General features: G+C 39.4%; 1 protein-coding gene across 2 annotated transcripts in view; it reads left to right on the forward strand.

Moving 5' to 3' along the window:
• LOC117263568 (semaphorin-6D-like) overlaps window positions 1-13,687 on the forward strand; it is a 501,073-nt gene that overhangs the window by 288,616 nt on the left and 198,770 nt on the right. For both annotated transcript variants that reach the window (XM_078176102.1, XM_033637073.2), the window contains exon 9: window positions 10,088-10,178. In XM_078176102.1, coding sequence (XP_078032228.1) covers window positions 10,088-10,178 — 91 coding nt within the window. The remainder of the gene's footprint in view (window positions 1-10,087; window positions 10,179-13,687) is intronic.

The raw sequence follows: 13,687 nt of genomic DNA on the forward strand, positions 1-13,687 counted from the left end.
TAATTGATGTGGGGGAGTATTTTCATTTTGACAGTGGCTATTCGTCCTAAAAGAGATAATGGTAAATTCATCCAGCGCCGGAGATCATCTTCTACTGTTTTTAATAATGGGGTATAACTAAGATGAAACAACTCTGACAGCCTGGGGGAAATGTGAGTACCTTAGTATCTAATATTCCCAGTGCGAAGTGAAAGTGATAAGTTTTGTTCTGCAGAATCCCAAGCATCTTCTGAAAGTGGGAGTATGGTGGACTTGTTCCAGTTTATTGTGTAATTGGAGATTTTTGAGAAGGTGTTAATAAGATTAAAGGTTTTTTTTATTGAAGGTAGGTAATTGTAGGTACAATAAAATATCAATAAAATATCACCTGTGTAAAGGCTAATTTTGTGTTGGTGGTTTATGGTGTGAACTCATTTGATGATATTGTTCTGACATATAGCAAGAGCAAGTGGTTCTATGAAGATTGCAAATAATGAAGGAGAGAGTGGGCATCCTTGCCTGGTGCCCCAGTGAAAACTGTGTGATGTAATTCCGTTTGTGGTGACAGTGGCCTTAGGTGAGGTGTATAGTGTTTTAATCCAATGGATGAACGACTCCCCAAAACCAAATCTATGCAATGTGTGTAATAAAAAAGTCCAGTTAACTTGATCCAATGCTTTTTTTGCGTCTAGTGATATGATTATTGTTTTGATTTGAGTTTGTTGTGAAAGATTAATGATATTGAATAGTCTTCGTATTTTGTCAGAACCATGTCTTTTTTTAATAAAACCTGTCTGATCAGGGTGTATTAAGGTGGAGATAACTGTTTCTAATCTCATGGCTAGAGCTTTTGTGATGATTTTTAGGTCTGTGTTTATAAGTGATAATGGGCGGTAGCTGGAAAGTTGCGTTGGATCTTTATTGGGTTTGAGAAGAACTGATATAACGGATGTATTCATGTGTGGAGGAATTTGTTATGTATGTTGAATTTCTAATGTTAGTCTGTAAAATAGTGGGGATAGTATGTGCCGAAAGTGTTTATAGAATTCGGGAGGAAAGCCGTCGGGTCCAGGTGATTTATTGTTGGGCATCTGGAGTAGGGCTTTGTAGAGTTCATCTGATGTTAATGGCTTGTCAAGTGTGTCTGTATCTTGTTTGGATAGTTTTGGTAAGTCCAGGTTATTAAAGAACGACTGTATCTTTGATGGGTCAGGGTCTGTATTTGAAGAATATAGGTTAGTGTAGAATGTGTTTTTAGAGTTTTTTTATGGTGGGAATTATTGCTTTTTCTTTTTTACATTGTAGTTGACTAGCTAAGTATTTGCTTGATTTATTGTTATTTTCAAAATTATCGTATTTGAGTTGTATCAAAAATTGTGTTTTTTTGCTTGTGATTTCCTCTAACTGTAATTTGGTGCTGTGTAGCGCCTTTTTTATTTGTTCATTGGGGTTGTTTGAACAGCGGTCTGTGAGTTGCTTAATTTTCTGTTCCAGATGTTTTTCTAGTTCCTCTTCCTTTTTTTTCTTGTTTGTTGAGTATGATATTATTTGTCCTCTAATTACCTCCTTGCCGGTTTCCCATAGAACTGGTGATGAAATTTCTGGGGAGTCATTCATTTCCAAAAAGCATGCCCACTCTCTGTATGAAAGCAGTAAAATCAGAATCCTTGATTAATGAGATACTGAGGTGCCAGCAGGGAGAGTATCTGACAGCGGATTCAAAGTTTAAGGTGAGGGGTACTGGTGCATGGTCACTAATTACGATTGGATGTACAATAGGAGCCACTCAAAAGTTCCCCTTCCCAGCCAGCTGTCAGACGGCTGCCTGTCAAATCCCAGCCAAATCCCAGCCAAGTTCCAGCTGGCTGCCAGCCGGCTGCCGTGCTGGCTCTACCCCCCCTCCCTCTCCTATTTTAATTCTAGACACACCCACTTGTTCAATTGCAGGGTATCGCCATGAGATGGCGCTTCTCTCACAAAAAAACAGCCTGCAGCCATTCAGTTTATCAAACGTGGAAGCGTATCGTTTCTATAGCAACGACTCTTTTCAGGGGTAACTGTCTGCCTTTCCGAAACCTTGCCTCTTTGAACGTTAACTTCCATTATTCGGAATGGTGGTCCTTCACCTTTTTTTCATAAGTCCCACCATTGCGAAAATTCCTGCCTTTATTATTTGAAATGTCGGCCCTTTCTCTTTTTTCTAAAGGATCCGCCATTCCGAAGTTTGGATATTGTGGAATATGGCACAGCTACAGTGCTGCAGTGCAGACATTTCAGTCGCACACTGCGCGTGTCAGCAGCGGGCAGCAGTATAGAACTGGGCTTTTACTGATGCACTTTCTGAAGGTTATTTACTTGATTAGACTTCTATTTTCGTTAGGATATTATTTTTTTCGTTATTGTATAATTGTTTTCAGTTAATCAGTGAGATCACATCTTCAAAAAATGTCTGAAAGAAAAGTAACCGAAAAGGTGTAATACTGAAGATTTTGTTAGTTTACAAGTTATTTTGAATTTGGAAACCTGTTTTGTTTATCTTTTTGTAATAAATTACGGAGCCCCGCAGTGGCTTGAGAGGAAAAAATATACATCGTGCGCTCGTTTTAATTAATTTGAATCCTCATTCATTCATTCAGTCATTCACTCTGCACTTGCTGCTTTGCATGAGATTGTTGTCAGCAAAAGGCAATTAACGAGGATATTGAGAATTTTAGAGGATATTCTGTGTGTAAAACTGTGTGTAAAACTGTGTAATATCTTAAATTATTTGTGTTCTTGTGAAGAAATCCTGCTGGCTCTGCTACGCCTTCCCAGTTGAATTATGCACGGCACAGGTGCTCGGATGCGCGTAAAAAACCCATGAATGAAGCAGCAGTCCTGTCCTTGTGTCCTGTGCACTTATGTCTAACGTTTAATGTTTGTTGAACCGTCATCACGTTTAATTGGCACAGCTCTGACAGCTGAAATACACCGGGTACCGGCGCTACAAGTCAGTCGGAGGAATGGTGTGGGTTTTTTTTTTTTTTTTTGAAAAGTTTTTAATTTTTTAATTTCAACTGAGGGTGCAGGCGACTTGCCTTATGATCTAAAACCAGCCACTAACGACTGGATGAAAGGCATCTGTCAATAAGTCTCTTCAACGTCTTGAATAGAATCTTGTACAGTAGCCTAACTGTATAGATCTGGTCAATACACAGTAAGTTAAGACTTTACTTGTAGACTGAATAATAAGAAATTATAATCACAACTTTACAGGATTTGACAAGCAGCCGAAGTTTTCACATACAGTACAAAGACCCCTCTGTTTTGACGGCAGACATCCATCCATCCATCTTCTAACTGCTTCATCCTCTTGAGGGTCGCGGGGGGAGCTGGAGCCTATCCCAGCTGACATTGGGCGAGAGGCAGGATACACCCTAGACAGGTCGCCAGACTATCGCAGGGCTGACACATAGAGACAGACAACCATTCACGCTCACATTCACACCTATGGACAATTTAGAGTTATCAATTAACCTAATCCCCAATCTGGAATCCCCTCTTTGGACTGTGGGAGGAAGCCGGAGTACCCGGAGAAGACCCACGCTGACACGGGGAGAACATGCAAACTCCACACAGAAGGGCTCCCACGCCCGGGATCGAACCAGGATCCCTCTTGCTGTGAGGCGACAGTGCTAACCACCACACCACCGTGCTGCCCTGACGGCAGACAGTCTAGTCAAAATAAAAAAAAAATAACGCGGCCAAGCGCAGTTGTTTTTGCTATTTTGGGCAAGAGAATAAAAACAATTATTAAAGGGGATGCTGAGCAGTAAGATCCGTTGTGTAATTAAAAGGGATAATGCACATTCAGCCGCACACTGCGCTAACAGGCAGGGTCCCCTCTGGTTTACACCTATTGAATGTTGTCGGCTCATGTCGGCTGCCGGAATGTGCACGCTGTGAGCTGCCCTTCCCCCTCCAACACCAGTGATTTAGCATAACTATACTCTAACCTTTTGTTTGCGTACTGGGTTATTTGGAATGCGGGGCGAGAGAGAAGACATTTCTACACTGAGTCTTTTTAGACTATATGGAGTTTTTCGATGATTTTGTGATTTTTCGTTTCATAGCTTTATTAACTTAATTATTCTGATATTGTAAAATAAACACATTTAATTGAAGTGACGTGACAAGAAGTTCTTGAATGTGTGTTGGAGCCAGGTGTCCCTGGCTTTCATAGATAAAAAGCCGACACACTAACATACAGCAGGAATTCCCTGAACTAATTTTTATGTTGGCTCTGACTGGGAGAAATCGAGTGTTTGTAGCCTATTAAATGATTCTTTTTTAATTTATTTTATTAATTCCTCCGCCCACCGTAGCGGTGGGCAGCGGTATCGATGCAGGTTACTGTATATAGTATCCTACAGTAAAGCCTTAAAAATCAACAGAGAACCATTCAATATTTTTACTGTCGTGTCATTATAAGTTGAACTCAGGTTTGATAATGGGTAAAATAAAAAAAAATAAATAAATAAAAGGTGGTCTTGCGCACTCCTGGCTCGCTGCTGTCTAACCAGAGTGAGGTTCTGCAGGCATGGACGTCGGAACTATTTTCTGAGAGGGGGGGCGGGGTTTTTGTTGGGAGGGGCGGGGGAAACACGCACACTTAGGCTATCAGTGATTAAGGATTTGATTTGAAGTTATTTTATAATAACATGCAGTTATAAGAGAACTAGAATGGATGATCACGGCATCTTTATTGTTAAGAAAATGAAACTTTGATAACTAAATCAAGCCATTTAAGGAACATAACAGCATTATTTGTAACCTTGAATGAAAAAAGAAAAGTCTGAGCTCCTGACTTTCATGCATTTCCAAAAGTGGACCTTCTCTCCTGTTGACCTGCTGATGAAGATTTTAAGCCCTCTCTGCACAAAGATGCATTTATTTATAGTAAACACATTTTATAGTGAGCAGCATACATATGTCCCCTACAAATCCCAACCGCGTTTACAAAGTTTGAATGAACAAGATGGATGCAATCAGAAAGGAAACGGAGGCTGCGCATTGATCCTTTTGCCCCTGTCTGCAGGGACGAACGGAAGCTTGCCTGATTTACTGAAAATAATTATACAATAACGAAAAAAATAATAGCCTGACAAAAATATAAGTCAGTCAAGTGTGTTTGAGATCATCATGCACAAAGATCAGTTTGACGCCTTGAACAAATTTAATTCATTTTCGGACATTAAACATGAGAAGATTATTTCAAATGGACATTCTCATTTCGTAGAGGACTCAGCTTAAGCATTAATGAGTGTTACACGCCAGTAATATGAAGTTATTTACGTGTTTTGTGGTTAATTATACAGTGGATCCTTTCGCTCCTCTCATGTAATCCGTGCGTCCTGCATACAGCGGAGCACGGGACCGATGAGCAGCCTTCGTTTCCTGTCAGATTGAGTGTGACTCGTTCATCCAAACTTGGTTGGGATTTGTAGAGGACATGTATATGCTGCTCACTATAAAACATGGTTACTATAAATAAATGCATCTCTGTGCAGAGAGGGAAATATATGCTGCCTGCGTCTGAGCAGGAGGCTACACAGTAGAGATGCGTGTCCTGGCTGACGCAAGGGCTATCTTGCCATGCGGATCATTTTGGATTTATTTTGAGATATCTGATATTGATGCCTCCACCCTCCAGTACGGTGGAAGGCATTTCATTTGCGATGCTCACAACATTGGAAACATTTAACAGATTCAAAAGCAACACATCTTTTCAGAAACAGTGACCCAGTGTTATTAGTTTTCTTTGGAAGTGCTTTCAGCTGAAGTCCCTATGACAAAAAATCTTGACAGTGAGGTCTGTGGATTATCCAGAGTACCAGGGACACTCTTTCTACAAAGACAAATTGCTGGTGAACTTATTAAATAATATTTTTACCAGCTGTGACACACCGCGACGCCTGGGATTGTTTTCACCTTGTGAGTGAGTGAGAGTGTGTGTGTCATCGTGGCAAAGTGTGGTCCACGGCTGCCTTTTACACACAGAACACACATAACCATTATGCCATGTCTTAGTGGGACTGTTCGGTGATTTCAGGCTTTTAAATTCCTGCATAGTATAGTAACTAATGCCGAAAACTAAGTAGTGAACCAAGTGCATGTAGGTACAGGGTGGCAACGCATCTAGGTCCCTGCTCCAGCTGCAGGTAGCTCGTACGGATCGATGTTATTTATTTCTTGGATCTTCTCCAAATACCTCAGTTTGAATCATGATAACAAGGCAAAAAAGTCACACAAAGCACGGTAAATGAGATGGAGTTTAATTAGCACACCGGTAAGGTAAGACAACACGTTTACATGTCGTTTTCTATATGTTTTCTGACATTAATCCTAATGATATGAGGCGGTCTTTGTGGGAAAAAAGCTTGTTTAGTGGACTAACTTTGCACTTGAAGGGATGCCCGTTCAATTACGTTTTAACAGGTCTGATGCTACGGCTGTATCTAGGCTAACGGCTAACATGCTAACTATTATCTGTATGTCACTAGTCACTTGAACCAAATTTAGGACGATAGGAGACAGGTTGAAATAAACCGAAATTTCCCTTTAAGTGTCTGTGTTATGTTGATGTAGGTGAGCCTCTATCAGAATTGGGTCTGTGAGTACAGTATGGCTGGTTTGTGTGTGTGTGTGTGTGTGTGTGTGTGTGTGTGTGTGTGCCCTTATTGTCGATACAGTCTATCATATAAGTACAACATGAACAAATACAATGCAATGACATGTAACTGAACAGACATGACACAAAGGTGGAATGTGAGAACATACAGTGAAGGAGTGAACAAAGGTAGGAGAGACAGTGAGGGGAGGGGGGAAGGGGGAGGAGAGGGGTGAAACTGAAATGAGGAAAAAGTGTGTGTGTGTGTGTGTGTGTGTGTGTGTGTGCGTGTGCGTGCGTGTGCGTGCGTGTGCATGCGTCTGTGTGTATGCGGAGCCCATGTGCCTACTGACAGCGTGAGAGGAAAGAAAGAGATGAGAAAGGAATAAGCAAAATCGATATACATAAGGAAAAACCATGTCAACAAAAATGAAAAAAAAGGGGGGGGGGGTGAGAGGCGGCGAGACATCCCTGTTGCATTTAAAAAAAAGGGGTTAGTTTTGAGTTGCAGAAGAGTTGTCCATCAATGTATAATTTGTCTACGACCAGGTAAGCTTGTTTACTGTTTTTTTCTGTTGTCCTTCAGGATCGGGTACAGTACTTTACGTCATTCATTAATCTCGCGTGGAAACTGGTCCGAATTTAGTTCCTTTCAGTTCTCTGCCTTTACTTTTGACCAGTTCCTTCTGCTAAAAAAGTCCAAACTTTGCGATGATTGCTCTGGGTCCTCTGAATGATGCCGTGCCAATGCGGTGTGCTCGATGGAAAGTTATGTTGTTTACTGTGTCCGGTGGGAGTTTGAGGTGGGTTTTCATGAAGTCTTTGAGTTTTGTGTCGGGGTTGTCTGGTGTGGTTTCTGGTATGCCGGAAAAGATCAGATTGGTCCGCATGCTTCGTGATTGTAAGTCCAAAATTGTCTCTTTCATCATTTTGTTTTCTCTGGTGGCTGTGTCCATTCTTTCGGATAAGGTTTTAACGAATGACTGTAGCGAGTTGTTAACTTTATTGACGGAGAGGATGTGGTTGTGTGCAAATTCCACGCTAGCTTTCAGCTCTTTTATTTCATCGTGAAGTGGGATGAGAAGATCGAGTTTTTTATTGATACTGTTCAGAATACTGACCTCGATCTCTGTGGTTTGTAGATCTTCTGTGTCGGTGGATGAATCTCGCTTGTTTTTTTTGTTGGGTTGGGGTGTTCTGTTGTCCATGTTGTCCTGCTGGTTGTAGTAGTAGTGGTCAATGAAAGCCTCCAAGTCTGGTAAATCCTCCACTGTGGTGGTTATTGGTACATTCCACTGCGGGCAGCAACGGCAGTGGCCTGTGACTTCATCCATGAAACTGTTGCCAAAATCCAGACCCAGCACCCTAGTGCATTCATTTTAATAAGGGGGATTTTAACAACACTACTCTCTCCTCCCATCTGACAGGGTTTTTTTCAGTATGTGGACTGTCCCACCAGGGAGAATAAGACACTAGATTTGTTTTATGGAAATGCCAAGGACACCTACAGTGCCTCTGCCCTACCACCTCTTGGCAGATCAGATCATAATCTGGTTCCTCTCCAGCCTACATAAAAACCCTGTGTATTGAAGTTGCCTGTTACCACCCACTCAGTCAGGAAGTGGTCCTCGGAGACCAGTGAGTCTCTCAGGGACTGTTTTGAATGTACAGACTGGACTGTACTACTAGAGCCACAGGACTATAACATGGACATGGACAGGAGGGTGGACATTCTGACAGAATACACTTCTGTAGAGACACTGTGATGCCAGTAAAGATGTACGCTGCTTCCCCAATAATAAACCATGAGTTAACAATAATATCGAGCAGCTTAGTTCTTAACTTAAAATTTGATAAAGTGCCAGGCTCACAAGGGATGAGTTTTTGTGTCAAGTAAATGTAAAGTTTTATTTTATTTTGACAATCCAATGCATCAGTGTAGACTTTAAGTTGAAATTTTGTGTCATGGGGCCCATCATAACTATCACTGATAAGTCAAGTCAAACTTTATTTATAGAGCACATTTAAAAACAACCGCTGTGACCAAAGTACTCAACAGGCACAAAACGCTCAAACAGATGAATACAGGGGCAAACAAAAGAAAACAATAAACTCAATAGAGAACAAATCGGAGCAAAGCAGAGGATGAGGCACAACAGAAAATGGAAGACGAGGAAGGTCTTCAGTGGCGGCAGAATGGTTTCTGTAGTCTGAGCAGTTTTTATTTGAATAGGTGAGCTGTTTCAGAGTTTTGGGGCAGCCACAGCAAAGACTCAGTCATCACTGTGTTTGTGTCTACATCTGGGGAAAAATCACTGACACTGCATCTGACAGCTGTGGTTTGAAAATAAGAGTTTGAATGCAATGCTGCCATCATTAGTCATTAGTCATACTAGTCGTACTGTTATACACATATGACTATTGTCACACATGTATACTGCCATATATCAATATATACTTTCAACATATTGTACCACAATAGCCAGAACTATAACTATAACATTATTACTTTCATTAATGTTGTTGTAAGCTACTGTTATTGCCGTCTGTCCTGCATCTCTGACTGTCTCTGTCTCTTTCTCTCTCTCTCTCTGTCTCTCTTTCTGTCTCATTGTGTCATACGGATTACTGTAAATTTATTATGTTGATCTGTTCTGTATGACATCTATTGCACGTCTGTCCGTCCTGGAAGAGGGATCCCTCCTCAGCTGCTTTTCCTGAGGTTTCTACCGTTTTTTTTCCCCCGTTAAAGGGTTATTTGGGGAGTTTTTCCTTATCCGCTGTGAGTGTCCAAAGGACAGAGGGATGTTGTATGCTGTAAAGCCCTGTGAGGCAAATTGTGATTTGTGATATTGGGCTTTATAAATAAAATTGATTGAATTGAAGAATTTTATTTATTTATTTATTTTTATTATTTTATTTTATTTTTTTATTTTACCAGTATTTTACTGTACATGTTGCTACTTTAACATAAGATAAGCCTGAAAATGACCATCGTGTCATTTTATGCAGCCTCTAAATGATTGATCCCTATATTATCATAAGTATGTGTGTGAAGTGTGTGTGAGATTTGATTGGTGATATCTGTTTACATTTTGTGTCTGAGAATCATCATCACTGTCAGTGTATTTATTATTAGCTGAGGTACATTAACATGCAGTGAGTCTCTGCTCAACACTGACTGACACCAGCTGATCAGCAGCATCGTCATCTCTGCTGACACACTGAATAATCTTTAATTTCCTATGGGATGAATAAAGTATCTATCTATCTATCTATCTATCTATCTGTCTATCTATCTCATCTGGATAATCTCAGCACACATTATCTACAAATGATTTAAGACAGGAGCTCAGTGTTGTTACAGAGTCACTTTTTATATTTCCTCATGTTATGTATGGGTTTTTGTTATTCCTTAATCTTAAACATATATTGAATCATTTCCCTCTCTGCTGTCAGATGACGTCCTTGGAGCAGGTCGGAGAGGAGGTGGTCGGTCAGGCTCGCTGTCCCTTTGAGTCTGGTCAGTCCAACGTTGGACTGTTTGCTGGTGAGTCCAAAGTCACTTTAGAAAATCACTTATAACCAATGACTGGGCTCTGTCATGCTACAGACATACTGTCACATTTATTTATACAAATAATTACTGAGGTTCAAAAATGTATTTGTATTGTATACAAAAATTGTATTTGTAATATCAATAATTTATATAATAAAAAAGCTGATACTTGGCACTGTGTGACGATACAATACTGCCACACAAAAATACCACCATACTATGTTGTATTGATTTTTTTCCCCGATCCCTAATTTTTACAGTAGCACCGAAAAGAAAAGCCGGTGTTCATCTCCTTAAAGCTCAAAGTGTACTTTTTTTTATTTATTTCCCCACTCCATGTTTTTTGTTTGTTTGTTTTCACACACAATCATATAAAACATGTTTATACATATATGAGACATATGAGATATGTTTGTATATATGTATGTCTATGTGTGTGTATATATATATATATATATATATATATGTATGTATATGTATATGAAGAACACCTGAAAAACCTGAAAAAAAACTTTGAGAAATAGTTGCGAATATGAGCGAGAAAAATCTCAATCTCCGAAGTGGCAAAGCTGACAAGTCGGAAGCAGGTGACATCTCGTGTCATCTCTTGAGCCAGATATATTTATGTTCAGAAGCTGATGCTACATATGTTTGTGGGGACTTTAATAGTAGAGTGGGTGCACTGGATGATTATTTAAAAGAAACTGATGACGTGCCAATAAGAACCCCATTAGATATATGCATTAACAAACATGGTGAATCATTAATTGAATTTCTGAGGGACTCTAAACTATGTATTGTTAGTGGAAGAATTTGTCCCCTTAGTGATAATTTTACCTCTGTCTCAACTAAAGGGAGAGCGGTGGTTGACTGGTACCACATAATTGTTTACAGAACTGTATTTCTTTTGAGGTGATCACCCCAAGTCAATTGGCAGATAATGCAGGTTGTATAAATTTAATTAGAGAGTGTTGTGGACTTCCCGATCACTCTGTGTTATTTTTAAAACTTCATGCAGGACGTGTAATGGGTCAACTTGAGACAGGGCCACAAATCAATCAGTTTTATGTTAAAGGGAACATGTGTAGGAAATTACCCCAAAACTTTTTCGGCCCAGAAGCACAACAGTCTATCAGTATTGACAGAGAGGGTACAGAGTTGTCACAAAGATCAAAAGGAATTGAACAAGTGGTATGAAGATTTCTGTAAATTAATTCATGATGAAGTGGGAAAAGAGAAGAAAAACTGCAGCCAAAGTAAAAAAAAAAACAGGAAAGAACCCCAAATACTCAAGAAAATGAAGAGTTACAATATCTATGGCAGTCTATGCATAAAGCAGAACACTCATTTCTGAAATGCAAAGGTACCCAGTCTGATAAAAAGGGCCTTTTAAAAGTCTTTAAAGAATGTCAGTACATATTTGACAAGACATACAGAAAGTATAAAAGATGTTATCAAAGAGGACATGTATTGTACATTGAAAGGATTCAAACTTCTAACCCACAACTTTTCTGGAAAGAAATTAATAAACTGGGCCCAAAAAGGATAAAGAGAATTCCTGTGGAGGTCCTGGGAAATCATGGTAACTAGATTACAGCATTATTCCAAGTTATTAAGAAATGGGAAGCAGACTTTAAAGGATTGTTCCATGATGGTACATCAAATAATGATGATACATTTTATCAGGAAATATGTTCTGTGAAAGCGATGCAGGAGGGTGAGATGGCAAATGAAATTCATACCAGTAATGAAGATCTTAACCATGAGCTGACTATGGAAGAAGTTCAGTTGGCTATTAAAAAAGCAAAAGTAGGAAAAGCCACAGCCATAGAAAATTTACCAAATGAAGTCCTGAAATTCCCAATGCTCTCTCACACTCTGCATGGCTTATTTAAAAAATGTTTTGAAACAGGTAAAATACCCTCTGCGTGGCTTAGATCTATCAAAACCCTGATTCCTAAATCTCAAAGCGATGACCCAAGGGTGCCTCTTAATTATAGAGGGATTAGTTTGTTTAGCACTGTTTACAAATTATACTCCTCCATACTTAATATTAGACTTATGTCATATCTTGAGAAGAGACAACTCCTTGTAGATGAACAAAATGGATTCCGTAAAGACAGGGCTTGTCTGGATCAACTCTATACTTTGAGCTTGATAGTAAGGGTAAGGTTAAAAGAGAAGAGATTTGTCTGTTTTGTTGATTTTAGAAAAGCTTTTGATTTTGTGTATAGAGATCTTTTGTTGTATAGGTTATTTAAATATGGAGTAAATGGGAAGTTCTATAAATCTATACAGTCATTATATAGCAATCCCATAGCTTGTGTAAGAATAAATGAGTCTTACACAGAGTGGTTTCCGACACCTTTGGGGGTGAAACAAGGAGACAATTTGTCTCCTACTTTATTTGCAGTTTATATTAATGATCTGGCATGTGCAATTAAGTCAATGAATGAAGAAATGGTTAGCATTATTTTGTATGCTGATGATATTATTACAGTGACTGAAAATGAACACAATATGCAAAAAATGTTGTCTTATACAAATGAATGGTGCAAGAAATGGAGGCTGTCCATAAATGAAAGAAACTGAAGTTATACATTTCCGAAATCCTTTTATTTGTTGTAGTAAATATCAGTTTTATTTTGGTGACAAAAAATTAATTTTGTTCGCTCTTATAAATACTTGGGTCTTTATGTAGATGAGTACATGAATTTTGTTCAAGGCACAACAGTCCTCTCTGAATCGGCAGGTAGAGCACTAGGGGGAGTTATTGGTAAAATTAAGGTACTCAAAGATATTGGTTTCCTTACATATACCAAACTTTTTCAGGCTTGTGTCTGTCCAGTCCTGGACTACGGGGCTCAGATCTGGGGTCATGGTAGTTATCCTAAGAGTGTAGCTGTACATAATCGGGCCATTCGATATTTTTTGGGTGTGCATAGATATGTTCCAATGCTGGCGGTCACAGGGGTTACGGGCTGGGAACCCAGTGAAGTCCATTGGAAGGTTTGGGCTGCCAGATTATGGAATAGGTTACTCAATATGGATGATAATAGATTAGCAAAAAAAATATTCAAATGGGATATACAACGGAATGGACCTTGGATAATGGACATGTGTGATTTGTTTTGTAAATATGGATATGAACAAGTATTCTTCAGAACAGAGAAAACTGACATTGTAACTTTAAAGGAAAGGCTGCTTTATGAGTTTCAACAACAGTGGGCAGATGAGATTTGGAGTAAACCAAAGCTACGTACCTACCGTGAAATAAAATTCATGTACTTCACTGAAAATCATGTTCTGTATAACCTGTCAAAGAAACAAAGATCACTCTGTGCACAGATTAGAGCAAGCATTTTGCCACTTCATATTGAAACCAGGAGGTATGTAGGGTTGGAAGAAGACAGTCGAATCTGCCCAATGTGTGACCTTAAAGAAGTAGAAAATGAGTATCATTTTGTCTTGTACTGTCCTTTTTATTGGAAGATCCGCGA

The sequence above is a fragment of the Epinephelus lanceolatus genome, chromosome 16 (assembly GCF_041903045.1).
Source record: "Epinephelus lanceolatus isolate andai-2023 chromosome 16, ASM4190304v1, whole genome shotgun sequence".
Classification (NCBI taxonomy): Eukaryota; Metazoa; Chordata; class Actinopteri; order Perciformes; family Serranidae; genus Epinephelus; species Epinephelus lanceolatus.